The following is a 22,790-nucleotide window of genomic DNA, read 5'->3' on the forward strand; positions in this document are numbered from 1 at the left end:
GACAAACTCACAATGACACATCATAATCATGCAAAGTCCATAGTTTACATTGGGGTTCACTGTTGGGTTTGTACATTCTATGGGTTTGGACAAATGTATAATGACATATATCCATCATTATAGTGTCACACACAATGGTTTCATTGCCCTGAAAATCCTCTGTGCTTCCCCTATTCATACCTCCCTCTCCCATTAACTCCTGGCAGCCACTGCTCTTTGTGCTGTCTCCATAGTTTTGCCTTTTCCAGAGTGTGATATAGTTGGAATCATACACTATGTACCTTTTCAGACTGACTTCTTTCACTTAGTAATAGGCATTTAAGTTTCCTCCATGTTTTTTCGTGGCTTGATAGCTCGCTTCTTTTTAGTGCTGAATAGTATTTCATTGACTGGATGTACCACACTCTATCTATCTATTCACCTACTGAAGGACACCTAGCGTGCTTCCAAGTTTTGACAATTATGAATAAGACTGCCATAAACATTCACGTGCAGGTTTTTGGTGTAGACATACATTTTTGATTCCTTTGGGTTAATACCAAGGAGTGAGATTCCTGGGTTGTATGGCAAGCGTATGTTTAGTTTTGTAAGAAACCACCAAACTATCTTCCAAAGAGGCTATACCATTTGCATTCCCACAAGCAGTGAATGAGACGTCTTGTTTTTTAACAACCTTGTCAGCATTTGGTGTTGTCAGTATTTTGGATTTGGGCCACCCTAATAGGTGTTCAGTGTTATCTCATTGTTGTTTTAATTTGCATTTCCCTGATGACTTATAATGTGGAGCATCTTTTCATGTGTTTGTTTGCCACCTGTATATCTTCTTTGGTGAGGTGTCTGTTGAGGTCTTTGGTCTAGTTTTTTTTAATGGGGTTATTTGTTTTCTTATTATTGAGTTTTAAGAGGTTTTTTGTATATTTTGGATAACATCCTTTATCAGATGTGTCTTTTGCAAATATTTTCTCCTAGTCTGTGGCTTGTCTTCCTATTCTCCTGATATGGTCTTTCACAGAGCAGAAGTTTTTAATTTTAAAGAAGTCCAGCATATCAATTATTTCTTTCATGGATCATGCCTTTGGTGTTGTGTCTAAAAAGTCATCGTCATACCCAAGGTCATCTAGGTATTCTATGTTATATTCTAGGAGTTTTATAGTTCTGTGTTTTACATGTATGTCTGTGATCCAGTTAATTTTTGTGAAGAGTGTAAGGTCTATGTCTAGGGTTATTGTTTTGCATGTGGTTTTCAGTTGTTCCAGCACTTTTGTTGAAAAGACTATCTTTGTTCCATTGTATTGCCTTTGCTCCTGTGTCAAAGATCAGTTGCCTATATTGCTACATGTATTATGACACTCTGTTGTTAGGCACATATATGTTAAGGATCATGTCTTCTTGGAGAATTTACCCCTTTATCATTATGTAATGCCCTTCTTTATCACTGATAACTTTCCTCACTCTGAAGTCTGCACTATCTGGAAGTTCATATAGCTACTCCTGCTTTCTTTTGATGAGTCTTAGCATGGTATATCTTTCTCCATCCATTTACTTTTAATCTATATGTGCCATTATATTTAAAGTGGGTTTCTTGTGATAACATATAGTTGGGTATCGTTTTTGTAAACCTGTTCTGGCAGTCTCTGTCTTTTATTTGGTGTAATTAGTCCACTGACGTTCAAAGTGGTGATTGATGTAGTTAGAGTAAGATCTACCATACAGGGGCTGGCCCCGTGGCCAAGTGGTTAAGTTCTAATGCTCCACTTTGGCAGCCCAGGTTTCGCTGGTTCAGATCCTAGGCGCAGATATGGCACTGCTTGTCAGGCCACGCTGAGGCAGTGTCCCACATAGCACAACCAGAAGGACCTACAACTAGAATATACGACTATGTCCTGGGGGGTTTTGGAGAGAAGAAGAAGAAGAAGAAAAGATAAGATTGGTAACAGATGTTAGCTCAGGTGCCAATCTTAAAAAATAAAAAGATCTACTATATGTATTACTATTTTCTATTTGTTGTCCTTGTTCTTTTTTTTTTTTTTTTTTGAGGAAGATTAACCCTGAGCTAACATCTATCGCCAATCCTGCTCTTTTTGCTGGGAAGATTGGCCCTCAGCTAACATCTGTGCCCATCTTTCTCTATTTTACATGAAGGATGCCACCACAGCATGGCTTCATGAGCAGTATGTGGGCCCATGCCCAGAATCCAAACCAGCAAACGCCGAGCCACCGAAGCAGAGCCCATGAACTTAATCGCTACACCACCAGGCTGGCCCCTTGTTCTTTGTTGCTATTTTTGTCTTCCACTGTTTTTCTGCCTTTTGAGGTTTTAACTGAGCATTTATATGATTCCATTTTCTCCTTTTTCTTAGCAAATCAGTTATACTTCTCTTTTTTACTTTTTTTAGTGATTGCCCTAGAGTTTGCAATATGCATTTACATTTACAACCACTCCAAGTCCATTTCAAATAACATTATACCACGTCACAGGTAGTGAGAGTATCTTAAAATAGCAAAATAATTTTAATTCCTGTCCCTTATATCATTGCTGTCAGTCATTTTATTTACACATAGTATATATGTATATACATAGTATATATGTATAATTACATATAATTACATTAACATATTACATATTAATTTATAAATTGTATGTAAATATACATAAGCATACCTAGTTGAATATAGTGTTGCTATTATTGTTTTGAACTGTTACATGTTAGAGCGATAGATCTAAATTTCGGACCTATGTAGTTTTCTTTCTCCCTAAAGAACTTCTTTTTACATTTCTTTCAAGGCAGGCTTATTGTCAATAACTTCCTTCAATTTTTGTTTGTCTGAGAAAGTCTTTGTTGCTCCTTCAATTTTGAAGGATAATTTTGTAGAGTAAAGAATTCTAGGTTGGTGGTTTTTTCTCTCAACACTTTAAATATTTCACTCCAGTCTCTTCTTGTTTGCATGGTTTCTGGGGAGAAGTCAGATGTAATTCTCATCTTTGCTCCTTTATAAGTAAGGTCTTTTTTGCCTCTGCCTTCTTTCAAAATCTTTTCTTTACCTTTGATTTTATATCATTTGAAAGCAATATGCCTAGGTGTAGTTTTTTTTTTTTTTGGTATATATCCTGTTTGGGGTTCTCTGAGATCCCTGGAACTGTGGTTTGATGTGTGACATTAATTTGGGGAAACTCTTGATCATTATTTTTTAAATATTTCTTCTTTTTGTTTTTTCTCTTTCTTCTTTGGGTATTCCTGTTACATCTTTTGTAGTTGTCCCATAATTCTTGGATGTTCTGTTCTGGGGCTTTTTTTCCAGTCTTTCTTCTCATTGCTCCTCAGTTTTAGAGGTTTCTATTGAGACATCCTCAAGCTCAGAGATTCTTTCCTCAGTCGTGTTCAGTCTACTCATAAGCCCATCAAAGGCATTCTTTATTTCTGTTGCAATGTTTTTGATCTCTGTCATTTTTTTTTGGTTGTTTCTTAGAATTTCCATCTTTCTGCTTACATTACCCTCTATTTCTTATCTGCTGTCTACTTTATCGATTAGAGGCCTTAGCATATTAATCATAGTTGTTTAAAATTCCTGCTCTGATAATCCCAACAGCCCTGCCATGTCTGGTTCTCATGCTTGCTGTGTCTCTTTTGACTATGTTTTTGCCTTTTAGCATGTTTTGTAATATTTTTTTGATAGCTGGGCATGATGTTCTGGGTAAAAGGAACTGCCGTGAATAGGCCTTTAGTCCTGTGGCAGCAGGTGTTGGGGGAGGTGTTTTAGAGTCCTAAGATTAGGTCCCCATCTTTAGTGAGCCCATGCCTCTGCACTATGGACCCCGCACATGCTTCTCAGTTTCCTTCTCCCGGTGTAGATAGGACAGGATGGCTAGAGCTGGCTGGGGTGGGGAGTTTCCCTTCCCCAGGTCAGTTAGACAACTCCGGTTAACTAGTTTCTCCTGCAGGCAGACCTTGTTAAGAAGAACACAACACTCTGGCACTTTCAAAATGGTTCTTTTCCCCTTCTCCCTGCCCAAAGCATAAGGGGAGTTTCTCTGTTATCCACTTGAGAACTGGCCAGAGATCCAGGAAATAAAACTCGCAAAACCGTGCCCCTTCCCACCCCCAGAGACTGGGGCCCCTGGCGTTTTTATCTCAGCCTTGTCCACACTGAGCCTTCCGCGATGCACCAGTTACAGCTTCGGTTTCCTTGTCCTCGCACTGGTTGCCGTGGAGGTCGGTGCTCTGATAAGTGGTGATTCTCTGTATTTGCCTGTCAGTCTCTCCAATTTGGGGGCAGCATTTTACCCTGTGACCTCACTTCTCATGGATCCAAGAAGAGTGGTTGATTTTTCAGCTTGTTAGGCTTTTTACTTGTTGTTAGGATGGAGTCGCGACTTCCAAGATTTTTACACACTAGCCCAGAAACCGGGAGTCTGTCGGTTTAAGTTTGAACTAACTACCTTCCAAACATTCAACTGTAGAAGCTGGCTTCTTTCTGAAACTCAAGGCACCAATAAATATGACAGGATATCATTTATACTAGATCTCGCTTGTAAATATATAGTTAATAAAAACTCACTGGCTTGCCTTGGTTCCTTTCAAGGGGGATGGGAGGATGTGGAGGAGTGGGAATAAATTCTCCTGTACTTAGAACCCCTATATTATTTCTGACCTCCTGCTGCATGTTCTTTCTATGAGTCATTTTTAATTTATTAATATATGATTTAAAAGCCATCTTTTAGTGTAATTCACTTGAAGCATGCCTTCTGTCTTTGCACACCCTGGACATTTTCCCGGGAGTTCACTTCCCACTTAGGAACTCAGTTCAAATGTCACTTCCTCAGGAAGCCTTCCCTAGCTGTTGTCCTTTCTCTAAAAATACTTATCTCAGATTGAATTGCACGTTCGTGTGATTATTTGATAAATGCCTCTTTTGCCCCACTAGGCCTGACATTTTATTAGTTGAAAGCAAGTACTGGATTTACTTTTGCTCATTATGGAGTCCTGAGTGCCCCCAAGCAGTGGTTGGCACTAAAGGCATCTAGTAAATATTTGTTGAATGAGTGAATGAATGAATGGAAATAAAGGAGTGAATGAATAAACAAACCAATTTCCTCATAGCCACACATCTTGGCATATAAACTATTGCTCTCCTCTCTCTTTACTTGGCCACTATCTTCCAACTCTACTTAAAAGCAGGGAACTATTTTATTCCTGTGCAGAATAAGAATAGAAATGTAAGTAGAGACAATGATGTCTTTTTAAGTATTTTGACATCCTCTCCTGGGGTCGTGAGAGGCTCTGCTCACTCCTGACAAGCAGAACCCTTGACCCTAGTTCTGTATCCACTGGACATTTAAGTGCTAACGGTTGTTCAAACTACTAGACCAGGAGAGCTGGTAGCCAGCATGGTAGAAACAACACCAAACTGGGAGTCAGGGGGCCCATATTCTCATTTCTTCTCCCATTATTTATCAGCTCTGCCATCTTGGACATACCTCTTACATCTCTGAACCTTAGCTTCTCTAGCCATAAAAGGCAGGTCATCAGACCAGTTTCTCACTCCTCAGGATTGTTGTGAAGGCTATCTGCAAACTCTAAAGCACTCTGCACAGTCAATTCTTGCTATTTCTTAACACTCTCCACCAAATGGAGGTGGGAGGGACCAGAAACAAGCTCTAATGCTGAAATCCAGACTCTTTGCTCCAGACCTACGCCTGAGCCTTCAGGTGATGACTCAGGTAATTTATGCCTAAAGCCTATGAGGGAGGAGAGATTTTCAAAACGACTAACGCAGCAGCAAAATCCTCTTCCATACTTCCTGTTTGCAAACATTGCCCATGTGATGCTCTTCTTTCTATATAGCCATCATATATTTTCCCACTGACATTTTGCTGTGATGATATCATTAATAGCTGGTTTCCTAAAAACTACCAACCCTAACAGAAATTCATGACAATGTGAGTGTACAACAGAAAGCTTGGAGTCTGGCCCGTCTTCAGACTTGATTGTGAAGTAGGTAAAGCTCATTTTGGGGGATGCTCAGTCTCTCTCATCTGCTGCTTCCTTTTCTTTCTGTCCCCAAGAGCTCCTCCACACCAGCAGCAGAAACTTACACAATTTCCTTTTCTTAAACATGTAGTGGGGAAGGCTCTAATATCCTTGTTCCCATCAGGATGTAAGTGATCCAGCGGAAGTAGGTGGCACCCAGACACTCTAATTCAGTGGGTGCTGGCCTGCATTTTTCATAAGCCCCCCTGGAGAGTCGACTGATAGATTCTAAGTGCCTCAAGGGCAGGGACTTCGTCCACTTGCTTTCTGTTAAATCTTTGGCAACTGGGACAGGACTTGGCTCATGGTGGGCTAGTGGGTGTTCAATAATGAGTTGTCGAATGAGGATGCCCAGGATGGTGAACAACTGCATAAATATTCTTCCCTTCGTCTCCTGCCTCCCTTGCAACTCTATCAATGTGGTTCTTAGTGTGTCAGTGTGCTGGGCGGCCATAACAAAGCACCACACACAGGGTGGCTTGAACAGAAATTTATCGTCTCTTAGTTCTGGAGGCTGCAAATCCAAGATCAAGGTGTGGGCAGGGTTGGTTTCTTCTGAGGTCTCTCTCCTTGGCGTGTAGGTGGCTGTCTTCCCTCTGTGTCTTCAAATGATCTTCCCTCTGTGTCTATGTCCTAATCTCCTCTTCTTATGAAACCCAAATCAGATTAGATAAGGGTTCACTCTAATGTCCTCATTTTAAAGTAATTATCTCTTTAAAGACGCTGTCTCCAACTAGAGCTGCGTTCGGAGGTACTGGGGGTTAGGACTTCATCATGTGAGTATGAGGGGGGACACATTCAGCCCATAACACTTAGCAAACTTATGTAGTCCCCTAAGGTTTTAATCATAGGGTTTTATCTGTCAGGCTGGATGTCGGGGAAGTGTCATCTTGCGAGATACTAGGTTCTTCTGGAGACTGTGAAATCCTTCCCAGTAGGCAGCCACTTATAAATGGGACTGCTCCTAAAGAAACAAACTTTTCTCCAGGACTTTTAGCAACTGACTGGACAGCACACATATTGTAAGTGTGGCTATGACAAGGATAATGTAACATGGAATGCGACATGAGAAACATCAAGCAATAGTAGAGAGAAAGGGGTGATTCTTACAGCCACAGGATGCTAATAGCATATAGAAAATTATTTTCATGAAACAGACTCATCATTTGATACTTCACTGTTATTTTTTTGTGGGTTTTTTTTTTAAAGGAAAATAAACCCTCCGCAAATTAGAATGTTGCAACCGAATACCACGGTCCAACTCATAAATGTTTTTCTTCAGAGTTCATTTGGAAGCATTTCAGACAGATTGTTAGGATTATTACTTTCTGGGATAAAATCATGCATTTTATTTTCCAAAAATTTCTTCCTCAACTCATAACCTTCCTCTCAGTAATGTTTTGCATGTTGCAATAAAAAAGCAAGGAAGAAAGGCAGCCTCTGTCTATTTTTAGATTAACACATTTGCCAAACTCAAGGAGACTTATCTAAATGCCTGCTTCCCACAGACATGAGCTGCTTTTCCAGTGCCAAACACTTAAGCCAATTTCATAACCCACTTATAAGTCAACATTGCCGTATTTACACACCATCTTTAACCCATCGTTTTACATGCTGTCTTTAATCCTGTTACTTCCCTTAAGATCATCCTTATATGAAGGTGAGCAGACCCTAGGTGAGTCCAGGTAAACAACTATCCTTGACAACCTTCTTTCCTCTCTAAAACACTTGTATGCTGTGGGAAAGGGCTTAGCAGAGATGGAGCCTGGACCATGATGAGAAGTGCCTGGAAGAGCTACTATGAGCTGTGAGGGTCAGCAATGCCAAGACAGGAGCCAGAAGTCTGCGGACGATGAGCTCAGGGAGCTGAGTCATGGAGGTGAGCACGTCTGATGTCCAGGTCTGGTTAAGCCAGGGAAAAAGCCAGAAATTAGCTATCCCATAATGGAGGTAAAAGGAAATCCAAACCCTGCAGGAGCAGAGCTGACTCAAGAGGCAAAGGAGAGTCCTGGATTGTAAATCAGAGCAGAGAAATCATAGCCATGCAACCCCAACTTATTCTACTGAGCTCTTGGCTTTCTCATCTGGAAGAAGACTTCATCTACACCTTGAAGACTTCACCAGAGATTTGGCAGTGAATAGCAGCTTGTCCAGAGTCACTAGGAAGCCAGAGGCAAAGTGAACTGCAATTTATTATTTTTTTTTTTTAATTTTTATTTTTTCGGATGTACATCATATTTCAAATTCTGGTACGTTACATCATGTTCACCACCCGAACACTAATTATAGTGCATCCCCTCACATGTGAGCCTAATCACCCCTTTTGCCCTCCCCTCTGCTCCCTTCCCCAATGGTAACCACCAGTCCAATCTCCACTGCTATGTGTTTGGGTTTTTTTTTTTTTTGTCGTTTTTATCTTCTACTTATGAGTGAGATCATATGGTATTTGACTTTCTCCCTCTGACTTATTTCACTCAGCATAATACCTCAAGGTCCATCCATGTTGTCACAAATGGCCGGATTTCGTCATTTCTTATGGCTGAGTAGCAGTCCATCGTGTGTAAATACCACATCTTCTTTATCCATTCGTCCCTTGATGGGCACCTAGGTTGCTTCCAAGTCTTGGCTATTGTGTATAATGCCGCAGTGAACATAGGGGAGCAAGTACCTTTATGCCTTTGTGTTTTCAAGTTCTTTGGATAAATACCCAGCAGTGGAATAGCTGGATCATATGGTAGATCTATCCTCAATTTTCTGAGGATACTCCAAACTGCTTTCCATAGTGGCTGCACCATTTTGCACTGCCACCAACAGTGAACGAGGGTTCCCTTCTCTCCACACCCTCTCCAACATTTGTTGTTTCCTGTCTTGTTAATTATAGCCATTCTGGCCAGAGTGAGATGACACCTCATTGTAGTTTTGATTTGCATTTCCCTGATAGCTAATGATGTTGAGCATCTTTTCATATGCCTGTTGGCCATCTGTATATCTTCTTGGAGAAATCTCTGTTCAGATCTTTTGCCCATTTTCTAATTGGATTGTTGGTTTTTTTGTTGTTGAGCTGTATGAGTTCTTTGTATATTTTGGATATTAACCCCTTATCTGATATGTGGTTTGCAAATATCTTCTCCCACTTGTTAGGTTGTCTTTTCGTTTTGTTGATGGTTTCTTTTGCTGTGCAGAAACTTTTTAGTTTGATGTAGTCCCATTTCTTCATTTTTTCTTTTGTTTCCATTGCCCGGTCAGACATGGGACTTGAAAATATGCTGCTCAGACCAACGTGATAGAGCGTACTGCCTATGTTTTCTTCTAGAAGTCTCATGGTTTTGGGTCTTACATTCAAGTCTTTAATCCATTTTGAGTTGGTTTTTGTGCATGGTGTAAGGGAATGGTCTACTTTCATTCTTTTGCATATTGCTGTCCAGTTTTCCCAACACCATTTATTGAAGAGACTCTCCTTTCTCCATCTAAAAGTGCACCTAAAGGTACTGGAAAAAGAACAACAAACAAAGCCCAAAATCAGCAAAAGGAAGGAAATAATAAAAATCAGAGCAGAAATAAACAAAATAGAGACTAAAAAAAAAAACGATAGAAAAAATTAATGAAACCAAGAGCTGGTTCTTTGAAAAGATAAACAGAAAAAAAAGTGGAGCAAAATGGCGGGGTGAGCTGACCCGGGATTCTCTCCCCTCCAAAATACAACAAAAGATTGGAAGAACTGAATTTCAGAGAATAAACATAATGCCAGTTCATTAGAGACCTACAATACCAAGAAGGCAGAGATCATAAAACCTACTTACAGCCTTGGAGGCGCTGGAACGGTAGAAGAGAACATCGCTCCCTCCCCTAGAGTCTGCGATGGCTGTGGCACGGGTCGGGAAGGAGCAGGGGAGGGGCCGCTCGACAGGGGGATCATCCAGGACTCCTGCCGCTGGTTCAGTGGAGACCCGCTGATGGGGGGAAAGCTTCCATCTGCGGGGACCCCATAAATCAAGGGCCTTGGGAGACCAGAGAACAGAACTGATCTGAACCCAGACCGGCGCGTGTGAGTAACAGCCCCTCCCCCCCAGCAAAGCCAGTGGGCGCAGCCATCTTGCCCCAAGGCGGAGAGCGCATAACACGTGGCTCTTGACCCCCAGCCAGTGGCAACAGGCTGTAACTGCAACTGAATTCTACCACCTTGCGAAAAAACCACTCCTCTACCATCCAGCAATTTATAAAAGCCCCAGACCAGAAGGAAAACAATAAAAACATAGAATTAAGTTCTGAGGACTTGGAATTAGGTAAACTAAGTGATAATGAGTTCAGAGCAGCTGTAATCAAAAAACTCAATGAGGTAGAGAGAAAGATAGAGAAACAAGCCGAGTTCTGGAGTTACTTCACAAAAGAGATTGAAATCATAAAGAAGAATCAAACAGAATTACTTGAGATGAAAAACACAATGGACCAGATAAAACAGAATATGGATTCCCTGAATGCCCATGTAGACAACATAGAGGAGAAAATTAGCATAATCGAAGATAGACAGGCTGAATGGTGCCAGACAGAGGAAGAAAGAGAACTAAGAATTTAAAAAAATGAGGAAAATCTCCAAGAGATAATGGATTCAATGAGGAGTAAGAACATAAGGATCATAGGAATTCCCGAGAATATGGAAAAGGAAAATGGAGCAGGAAGTGTGCTTAACAAAATTATTGAAGAGAACTTCCCAAATCTAGGGATTGACGGAGAAATGTGTGTAGAGGAGGGTTTTAGATCTCCTAGATTTGTCAATGTAAAAAGACCTACTGCAAGGCACATAGTAGTAAAGTTGGCAAAAAGGAAAGATAAGGAAAGAGTACTCAGGGAAGTAAGAAAAAAAAAGAGAATAACCTATAAAGGAGCCCCTATCAGACTGTCAGCGGATTTCTCTACAGAAACCCTACAAGCTAGGAGAGAATGGAGTGACATATTCAAAGCTTTAAAGGATAAAAATCTTCAGCCAAGAATACTCTATCCAGCAAGAATTTCCTTCAGATATGAGGGAGAAATTAAATCTTTTCCAGACAAACAAAAGTTAAGGGAATTTGTAACTAAAAGCCCTCCATTACAAGAAATCCTCAAGAAGGCTCTCATACCTGAAAAAAGGAAAAAGAGAGAAAGGGGACACAAGCCACAGACTAGGGAGACCGATGGATAGAACCAGAACAGGATAGCAAATATTCAACTAGAGCATTAGGGTAAAAATAAGGAAACTCTCAAAACAAGGACGATCTTAGCACTCTAACTACCAATTAATAAGACGAGTTGGAATAAAAAATGAAAATAATTATTTAGGAGGGGAAGAGCAAAGGGTCTAAATCAGTATTGGTCAAGTAAGTAAGAGACCACCAGAGAATAGACTATATTATACACGAGATTCTAAATACAAACTTCAAGGTAGACACTAAAATAAAGTACAGAACAGAGTCACAAATCATAAATAAGGAAAAATCTAAGAAACCCAGCATAAGAAATTGCAGTATTAAATGGGTAGTGTAAAGCAAACAGGAAAAGAAATGCAGGAAAACAAGATAATGAGCGACAGATTAACAGCACTAAGTCCGCATGCATCAATAATCACTCTCAATGTGAACGGATTGAACTCTCCAATAAAAAGACACAGAGTGGCAAAATGGATTAAAGAACACGATCCAACAATTTGTTGCCTCCAGGAAACACACCTCAGCCCCAAGGACAAACACACACTCAGGGTGAAGGGGTGGAGGACAATACTTCAAGCAAATAGCAAGGAAAAAAAGGCCAGTGTTGCAATTCTCATATCAGACCAAGTGGATTTCAAAATAAGACAGGTAAAGATACAGAGGGACAATATATAATGATCAAAGGGACACTTCATCAAGAAGAAATAATGCTTATAAATATCTATGCACCCAACACAGGAGCACCAAGATTCATAAAGCAACTATTAACAGACCTAAAGGAAGATGTTAAAAACAACACAATAATAGTAGGGGACCTCAACACCCCACTCACATCAATGGACAGGTCATCCAGACAGAAAATCAACAAGGAAATAGTGGAGCTAAATGAAAAACTAAAACAATTGGACTTAATAGACATATATAGATCACTTCACCCTGAAAGAGCTGAATACACATTCTTCTCAAGTGCACATGGAACATTCTCTAGGATAGACCACATGTTGGGAAACAAGGCAAGCCTCTACAAATTTAAAAAAAATTGAAATAATAACAAGCATCTTCTCAGATCATAGTGCTATAAGGCTAGAAATTAATTACAAGAAAAAAGCTGAGAAGGGCACAAACATGTGGAGACTAAGCAACACACTCCTGAACAAGCAATGGATCATTGAAGAAATTAAAGAAGAAATAAAAAAATACCTGGAAACAAATGAAAATGATAGCATGCCATACCAATTCATATGTAAAAGCTGTATTAAGAGGAAAATTCATTGCAATACAGGCACATCTTAACAAACAAGAAAAATCCCAAATAAGCAACCTTAAAGCACACCTAACTGAACTAGAGAAAAAGGAATAAATGAAGCCCAAAGTCAGCAGAAGGAGAGAAATAATAAAAATCAGAGCAGAAATAAATACTATTGAAACGAAAAAGGCAGTAGAAAGGATCACTGAGACAAAGAGCTGGTTTTTTGAGAAGATAAACAAAATTGACAAACCACTAGCCAGTTACAAAGAAAAAAAGGGAGAAAGCTCAAATAAACAAAATCAGAAATGAGCGAGGAGAAATAACAACAGACTCTGCAGAAATACAACAGATTATAAGAGAATACTACAAAAAACTATATGCCAACAGAATGGATAACCTAGAGGAAATGGATAAATTCTTGGACTCCTACAATCTCCCAAAGCTCACTCAGGAAGAGGCAGACAATTTGAACAGACCAATCACAAGGAAAGAGATTGAAACAGCAATCAAAAACATCCCAAAGAATAAAACCCCAGGACCAGATGGCTTTGCTGGGGAATTCTACCAAACTTTCAGAGAGGATTTAATACCTATCCTTTTTGAGCTATTCCAAAAAATTAGGGAAGATGGAACACTTCCTAACACATTCTATGAGGCCAACATCACGCTGATACCAAAACCTGACAAGGACACCACGAAAAAAGAGAACTACAGGCCAATATCACTGATGAACATAGATGCAAAAATTCTAAACAAAATTTTGGCAACCAGAATTCAGCAATTCATCAAAGAATCATACATCATGATCAGGTGGGATTCATACCAGGGACACAGGGATGGTTCAACATCAGCAAATCAATCAAAGTGATACACCACATCAAACTGAGGAATAAAAACCACATGATCATCTCAATAGATGCAGAGAAGGCATTTGACAAGATCCAACAGCCATTTATGATAAAAACTCTGAACAAAATGGGCATAGAAGGAAACTACCTCAACATAATAAAGGCCATATACGACAAACCCATAGCCAACATCTACTCAATGGGCAAAAACTGAACGCCATCCCCCTGAAAACAGGAATGAGACAAGGATGCCCTCTATCACCACTCTTATTTAACATAGCACTGGAGGTCCTGGCCAGAGCAATCAGGCAAGAAAAAGGAATAAAAGGAATCCAAATAGGGAGGGAAGAAGTGAAACTCTCGCTGTTTGCAGACGACATGATCTTTTATATAGAAAACCCCAAAGAATTCATTGGAAAACTGTTAGAAGTAATCAACAACTACAGCAAAGTTGCAGGGTATAAAATCAATTTGCATAAATCAGTAGCATTTCTATACTCCAGTAACGAACCAACAGAAAAAGAACTCAAGAATACAATACCACTCACAATCGCAACAAAAAGAATAAAATACCTTGGGGTAAATTTAACTAAGGAAGTGAAGGACCTATATAATGAAAATTACAAGGCCTTTCTGAGAGAATTGGATGACGACATAAGGAGATGGAAAGACATTCCATGTACATGGATTGGAAGAATAAACATAGTTAAAATGTCCGTTCTACCTAAAGCAATCTACAGATTCAACACCATCCCAATCAGAATCCCCATGACATTCTTTACAGAATTAGAACAAAGAATCCTAAAATTCATACGGGGCAACAAAAGACCCCGAATTTCTAAAGCAATCCTGAGAAAAAAGAACAAAACGGGAGGCATCACAATCCCTGACTTCAAAACATACTACAAAGCTACAGTAATCAAAACAGCATGGTACTGGTACAAAAACAGGTGCACGGATCAATGGAACAGAATTGAAAGCCCAGAAATAAAACCACACATCTATGGACAGCTTATCTTTGACAAAGGAGCTGAGGGCATACAATGGAGAAAAGAAAGTCTTTTCAATAAATGGTGCTGGGAAAACTGGAAAGCCACATGTAAAAGAATGAAAATTGACCATTCTTTTTCACCATTCACCAAAATAAACTCAAAATGGATCAAAGACCTAAAGGTGAGACCTGAAACCATAAGGCTTCTGGAAGAAAACGTAGGCAGTACACTCTTTGACATCAGTATTAAAAGGATCTTTTTGGACACCATGCCTTCTCAGAGAAGGGAAACAATAGAAAGAATAAACAAATGGGACTTCATCAGATTAAAGAGCTTCTTCAAGGCAAATGAAAACAGGATTGAAACAAAAAAACAACCCACTAACTGGGAAAAAATATTTGCAAGTCATATATCTGACAAAGGCTTAATATCCATAATATATAAAGAGCTCTCACAACTCAACAACAAAACATCAAACAACCCAATCAAAAAAATGGGCTGGAGACATGAACAGACATTTCTCCAAAGAAGATATACTGATGGCCAATAGGCACATGAAAAGATGCTCATCATCGCTGATCATCAGGGAAATGCAAATCAAAACTACACTAAGATATCACCTTACACCCGTTAGAATGACAAAAATATCTAAAACTAATAGCAACAAATGTTGGAGAGGTTGCGGCGAAAAAGGAACCCTCATACACTGCTGGTGGGAATGCAAACTGGTGCAGCCACTATGGAAAACAGTATGGAGATTCCTCAAAAAATTAAAAGTAGAACTACCATACGATCCAGCCATCCCACTACTGGGTATTTATCCAAAGAGCTTGAAGTCAGCAATCCCAAAAGTCCTATGCACCCCAATGTTTATTGCAGCACTGTTTACAATAGCCAAGACGTGGAAGCAACCTAAGTGTCCAGCAACAGACGAATGTATAAAGAAGATGTGGTACATATATACAATGGAATACTACTCAGCTGCAAAACAGAACAAAATCATTCCATTTGCAATAACATGGATGGACCTTGAGAGAATTATGTTAAGTGAAATAAGCCAGCAAGAGAAGGATAATCTGTGTATGACTCCACTCATATAAGGAATTTAAAATTATGGACTAAGAACAGTTTAGTGGCTACCAGAGGAAAGGTGGGGTGGGGGGTGGGCACAAAGGGTGAAGTGCTGCACCTACAACATGACTGACAAACATTAATGTACAACTGAAATTTCACAAGATTGTAACCTATCAATAACTCAATAAAAAAATAAATAAAAAGAAAAAAAAGAAAAGATAAACAAAATTGACAAACCCTTAGCTAGACTCACCAAGAAAAAAAGAGAGAAGGCTCAAATAAATAAAATCAGAAATGAAAGAGGAGAGATTACAATGGACACCTCAGAAATACAAAAGATAATAAGGGCTGGCCCCGTGGCCAAGTGGTTAAGTTCGTGCGCTGCGCTGCAGGCGGCCCAGTGTTTCATTGGTTCGAATCCTGGGCGCGGACATGGTGCTGCTCGTTTGGCCACACTGAGGCGGCGTCCCACATGCCACAACTAGAAGGACCCACAACAAAGAATATACAACTATGTACCGGGGGACTTTAGGGAGAAAAAGGAAAAAATAAAATCTTTAAAAAAAAAAAAAAGATAATAAGAGAATACTATGAAAAGCTATAGGCCAACAAATTGGATAATCTAGAAGAAATGGATAAATTCTTAGAAACATACAACCTTCCAAAACTGGACCAAGAAGATGTAGAAAATTTGAATAGACCGATCACCAGTAAGGAGATTAAAACAGCCGTTAAAAACCTCCCAAAAAATAAAAGTCCAGGACCAGATGGCTTCCCTGGTGAATTCTACCAAACATTCAAAGAAGACTTAATACCTATCCTTCTCAAACTCTCCCAAAAAATTGAAGAGGAGGGGAGGCTTCCTAACTCATTCTACAAAGCAAACATTATCCTGATACCAAAACCAGACAAGGACAACACAAAAGAAGAAAATTACAGGCCAATATCACTGATGAACATTGATGCCAAAATCTTCAACAAAATACTAGCAAATCGAATACAACAATACATTAAAAAGATCATATATCATGATCAAGTGGGTTTCATTCCGGGGATGCAGGGATGGTTCAACATCTGCAAATCAATCAACGTGATACACCACATTAACAAAATGAAGAATAAAAATCACATGATCATCTCAATAGACGCAGAGAAAGCATTTGACAAGATACAGCATCCATTTATGATAAAAACTCTAAATAAAATGGGTATAGAAGGAAAATACCTCAACATAATGAACTGCAATTTAGAATTCCTGAATTTCTCCCCTCCATTCAGTAATTTTCCACTTGAAATAAAACATTGCATTTAAAAGAGGGCTTCAAAGATGTTAGAGAGATTCAACGAGAGACAATTTACAGATAAAAATCGGCCTGTAGGGACACAAAAATCTGTACACGAATGTTTATAGCTACTTTCCAAAAACCAGAAACAACTCAAGCGGATGGATAAGCAAACCATGAGCCATTCACACCGCGGAATACTACTCAGCAATAAAAAGGGTGAGCTACTGACACACACAGCATCATGGATGAATCTCAAGTGCAGTAAGCTGAGTGAAAGAAGCCAGATCCAAAAAGCTACCAACGGTATGCCTCCATTTATGTGACGTTCTGGACACAGATTAGTAGATGCAGGGGCCTAAGGGTGGGGACAGGCTTGTTTAGAAAGTGGCATGGGGACATTTTGGGATGGTGGAACTCTTCTATATATTGATTGTAGTGGTTGTTGTACGACCAGATACATTTATCAAAGCTCTTAGAACAGGACACCTAAAAGGATGAAATTTACTGTATGTAAAATATCCCTTAATTTTTCAAAATTTTGAAAAGAGAAAAAATAGCCTGTAGCTATGCTCCTGGGAGGCACTGTGGTAAAAATAGGTGACAGCTAGACATTCTGGGTTTAAAACTTGACCTTGCCACTTACTGTATTTAGCTTCTCTGTGCCTCATTTTCCTCATTTTCAAATGGGGATAATTAAAGTTTCTACCTCATGGGATTGTTGTAACAAAGGAATTAGTACATTTAAAATATTTAGAAAATTACCTTTTGTTCCATACTTTGCACCATTGTCCAATTTATCCACAGGATAAATTCCTAGAAATGTAAATGCTGGGTGAGAGAAAATTGCGCCAATTTATATTCCCTCAAGAAACTCCCAAGAAAACTGTGCCAATTTATATCCCCTAAAACAGAGCATATGAGTTCCTGGTCCCCTGCGCTCTACCCAAATTGCCTAGTGCTAAACTTTTCATCTTTTCAAATTTGAAAGGTCAAGAATGATATCTCATTGTTCCTTTCACTTGTATTTCTTTGAAGACTAATGAGGGTGAGCATCTTTTCATGTATTTATTGGTCATAGCTATTTATTTGTATGTGAATTGCCTGTTCATAACCTTTTTATTAGAATGTTGATAGTTTTATTATTAATTTGTAGGTTTGTTATGAATTAGGTTTAATAATAATAAACATTCGTTCTGTAGTAGGTGCGAGACGTTGTAAGTACTGGAAAATGTTCACATTTAATCTAGCATATAAATGATAAAACATCGTCCTCTGTTTCTTTCACTTTTCTTTTGACTTCGCTCCAATATTTTGCAAAAGAAGTGTACATTCCAAAGTTCCTTCGTGATTTCTACCTTTTGGGGGTCATGTTTACGGAGGCCTTCCCTTTTGAGTAATCGTAATCTTTTCATACAACTCTTAGTTTGACATTTCCATGTTTCTCATTTATTTGGAAGTTCTTTATGGCAATGCTCATTGTCCGGAAGTATTCTAAAATAGTAAATGTTTTGTAATTCCAAAATGAAAAAGAAAGTGTCTAATGGCATTTTCAGCAAGAGACTTCAGCATTAGTATGTTGCTCAAGAAGATGAGAGTCAGAAGTGAGAAGTAAGAAGGTAGCAGATAAGGCAGCTCACAGCTTATGAAATGTGGGCACCTAGGTGGCCGTGGAGACATCCCCCATGAAACGACTCTGGGTGACTGTTTAATCTAATACTGTCACCGCTCTTCTTGTCATCTTCCCTTTCTGTCTGCAGCCCCTTCTCCTAGGAAGTGTCCACTCTCTCTCTTTCCTCTCTACCCACCTAAGCCCAAGCTTCAAATCCACACTCAAAACAAAGCTGATGTTTTCACACAGAACTTCTTCCAACTCTAAAATTTCCTTCATAGCTTAATGAAATCAGACTCTGTAGTCCAAGTACCCCTCCAAAAGCTTGGCTCTTTGCTTCATCCCCATTCAAAAATAACAATTTGGGAGAAATCAAATACAAAACGGAGGTGTAAGACATCTCCTATGACCTCACATTTTTAAGGTTATTTTTTCTTGCCAACTGATCCTGCCTTCATGCTAATGCCCCTTTTTGAATCCTTAAAAGTACTCAGTTGTGCCATCAAAGGCCGAAAGGAAAATAAACTCTGTTTCTCAGGCAATGGGAGGTGATAAAGGATCCCAGCATTTTGAAAACAGTTTTTGATTAAGGGGAAAGAACCAATTTTAGTCGCCAGTTATTTCTCCAAGAAAAAAAAAATGGCTAGATGTCTTTGTACAAAGAAAGGCAAAGTTTTTCATTTTTTTGTCTCAGAATCTCCCTTTAAGAAGTTTCTATAAGAAAGGAAAGTAAACATTGCGTAATGATATAAGATGTCTCAAAATGAGGGAGAAAGTTTGTAGTTATGAATCCAAATATCAACACCAAAATTTCTTTGTCTTCTGATTATCATTTAAATTCCTAAGCATGATGTAATTATGCAAGACTTTTTAAAACTATGGGGCTATATATGTATATGTGTACAGACACACATATGTACAAGTATGTGTCATTACAGATATGTGTCATTATAATATATAACATTTCCATGTATATCTGGAAACCGCATAGTATTTATCAAAGCAAATCACATATTTTGGAAGGACAAGTTGGCTAGAAACACAAATCAGTAGATGAATTCTCCTCCCCTAGAGAAATCTGATAATTTTAAGGTCCGGAGCATAAATGCTTCTAAGTTTTTCCAGCAGGCACAATACCAAGGTGGTGTCTCAAAAGACAAACATACTTTGGTGGTAGATAACTGTTTTCTTGGCCTCTGAATAACTGTGGCCACATTCTCATGAAGAAAATTGTGGCCTATCGTGCCAGTTATTTTATTTTTCCAGAGTAGGAAAATTCCCACCCTAAGGCGCAGGAGTCAGAGTTCCTAAAGGAAAAGTCCTCTTGCTTATGACCATCTGGAGGATGTGTCTCAATTTCTCGTCTATAATGACGATCTAGTCATGATGCAGCCTCTATATTACTTTCTAGAATTTTCTAGAATCTGGAGTCTGTGTGTGTGTGTTTCTCTCTCAACACTTTACAAGTGCATGTGCAAAACTCCAGCAAAATTTAACTGCAGTTTGCATTAGCCTGTCTTAATAATTGTCTCATTTCGTTCTCTTTCTCATCTCTAGTGCATTTCCTTGTTATTACTCATCCTCCTGTTTCACAGGCATTTATAAAGTCCCTGACCTGTATCTGGCACTCTGGATGAAAAGATTATTTTTTTCTTCCTTTATTCCAACCCATACCATTCCATCAAGTATTTGTGATACACAAACCTGAAGAAAGATTCCTGCCCTCGAAGGGCTTACAGTCCTATTTTCTTTGCCGCTTCCAGAAAGTCAATTATGAAAATTCATCAGTTATCTATAAAATGTCTAATCTTGGTATGTAAATATTTCACCTTATTTGGAGCCCAAAACAAAGCACATATTTCTCTTGCATCAGTTTTCATAACAGAACTCTCCTGTCTGGAGTCATGTTAACAGATGTGGATCAGGCCGAGGGCCACCTGAGCTACACTTGTCTAAATATTGGAACTCGTGGTTACACAGGAAGAACAGAGTTCATGGGTCTTCGCATCACTAACTCTTTTTCCTCTGCCCTAGAAAAAGTGCACTGTATGCTGGAAGAGATGAATGTGACAGAAAAAATAAATATGAAAATTGTTGAAAGAGTTGAAATTCTGATAGAATTTCTGAATCTGATTCTGTATCAATAAAACAGGAGACGTTTTGACTGTGGTTTTTAAGCCTGAAGATTTTTTAGTCCATTTTTTTTTAAAACAAACATTTTTAACAAGAATTATTGTGTCTTAGGTTGGGTTCTTCCAGGGCAGACGTTAAGACAAGGATTAGAAAAGAAGAAATTTACTTGAGAAGTGGTCCAAAGAAACATTGCTAAGGGAGTAGGCAAGAGAGACATGCAAAGGAAGGATGCAATAAAAGATGATTGTCAAGCAGGTTGACACTATGAGTAACTATAGCTGGGGAAATCTGGGAGTCAGGGAAGAACATGCCTCAGTTATCCTACTTGAGGGGTAAGGAAGCTGTGCTGGCTATCATGCCTAGTTATCATCCATTCCCATCCATCATCTGTTCCCATCCATCATCCATCATTGGCTGAGGGCTATGCCCAGGTCACTTCTGGCCCTCCAAGGAGAATCATAGCTTCTTATGGTCTGACACTGTTTCTATGGATGGGAAAGGTGAGTGCCAAGGGACTGTGGCTAAAAATCATTTTCCTGTGCGAACTCCATGATACCTTAAATTCCTTGATCGGTTTTCCATATGGCATGGCCAAATCAGTTCCCCCGCTTTTATTTTTTCATTTTCACTTCCATTCTACTGGAATTAACCCATTATAGTTTCAACTGTTGTAAGTTTTCTTCTGTGGCCATTATTTCTACCAAGTTCAGTTTACTCACATCTACATCTAAATTTTACTCTACAGATTTAGCCATTGTCATTTTTATTTTTGTTTGATTGCATCCACCAAGAATAACCATTATCCATTAGAATAAGGAAAACAGAGTTTTACCTATAAAGTAGCTAATCACTGTGAGTATTACTCCTCAAAAAGTCTAAGATTGCTCTACTGCCCAGGACTGCTGTAACCCAGCTTCACCTCCTCCTAGTTGGATGAACTTTAGTGAATTTATAGGTTAGCATCTTCATGCCTCAATTTACTCCTCTGCGAAATTGTGCTACTAGTAGAGACTTCCTAAATTCCTGTTAAGAATCAATTAAGGTTAATCACTTAGAAGAATTCCTGGCCTAGAGTAAGTATTCAATATGTGCTATTTATTATTATCATTGTTGTTGTATTGAAGATCATTATAATGATATGTCAGTTATTTCACATACTACTGATCACTTTGCCAAAAGTATACTCACCATCAAGGCTATTTGTAAACAGCAAATGGTTGTATCCCAAATGACAGTCAAAATGTCCCACTTTGCCTCATAGGGTTGTTGCTGGTAGAGAAATAATAAAACAGTACGTGCCAGGAGCCTGGTACACAGTAGGCACTAAGCGCATGCTCTTTCCATTTTGCTTCCTATAAGATGTTTGCCTTGAGTCTGGAGGATAGGAGAAATGGTGTTATGATGAGTTTCTTACACATTTCTAGAAAGCTGGCCTTCCTTCGTTCAGAAGGGTTTGAGATCTATTGATTTATGTGCCATGTTGAGTTAGTATAGTGAAGTTCCAATATCTTTCCAAAATGTCTTAAGAAAGGTGCGATTTGCTATTCTTGTTTTTGTGACTCACCCTGCAATCGGCATTTCAGGTTGCTCTCTGTGCTATTTATGATTATGAGCTTAGATTGTTTCTATAAAATCGTGCATGTGTTTTGCGTTTTTGTCTTTTTTAGATTTAATTGTGGGTGCGTTCGGAACAGGAAAAGTAGCTGTTTACAGGTATGTGGTTGGTGGTATGCAAATGTTCTTCTAATTGTTTCAAATGCTTTTCCTTTTTGCTATTGTTAGTTCTGCCTTAAAGAGTGTATCCCAGCTATTTATTTTGGGGAACATTTAGATACTCCTTTTAAAGTTTGGAGGAATTTTTGCTCTCAAGTTTTTTTCTTTCTATCATCCCTCCGTCTTTTTATTCTCATACCTCATGACCAAACTTCCAGCCCCTATTAACATAATGTTAAATAAGATATGAATCTTGGCAAAACTTATAAAATTATGCACTTTTTAGATGTCACTATATTTGAATTCATCTCCTTGCTTTGGAAATGCATTAAAATGTGCTTATGGAGAAGGGGTGTGGGGTAGGAGAATGTTACTACTTCCCTGGCCTCTATAATCAAGCGTGGACACTAAGTCAGAGAATGGAACATGCCAGGAATGGGTAACCTCCAAAAGCAAGTGTGGAACCACAGTTCAAAGGTGACGGGTCTGGATTCAAGAACCTGGCCATTCCACACACTCAGTAATTTGTAATCTTGGGCAAGTTCCTATAAATTTCTGAGCCTCAGATTTTTCATCTGTAAAATGAGGATAATAATACTTACTTTATAAGGTTATTTTTTAAAGGATTAAGTGAGAATTTGTATGTAAAGTACACTGGACAGCAAGTAACTGGT

The 22,790-nt window shown here is 38.9% G+C and overlaps 1 protein-coding gene across 1 annotated transcript in view; it reads left to right on the forward strand.

Moving 5' to 3' along the window:
• Window positions 1–22,790, forward strand: part of ITGA8 (integrin subunit alpha 8) — a 166,457-nt gene that overhangs the window by 74,119 nt on the left and 69,548 nt on the right. The window contains exon 14 of the mRNA XM_046679408.1: window positions 22,071–22,116. Within this exon, the coding sequence (XP_046535364.1) occupies window positions 22,071–22,116 (46 nt within the window). The remainder of the gene's footprint in view (window positions 1–22,070; window positions 22,117–22,790) is intronic.

The sequence above is a fragment of the Equus quagga genome, chromosome 12, assembly GCF_021613505.1.
Source record: "Equus quagga isolate Etosha38 chromosome 12, UCLA_HA_Equagga_1.0, whole genome shotgun sequence".
Lineage (NCBI taxonomy): Eukaryota > Metazoa > Chordata > Mammalia > Perissodactyla > Equidae > Equus > Equus quagga.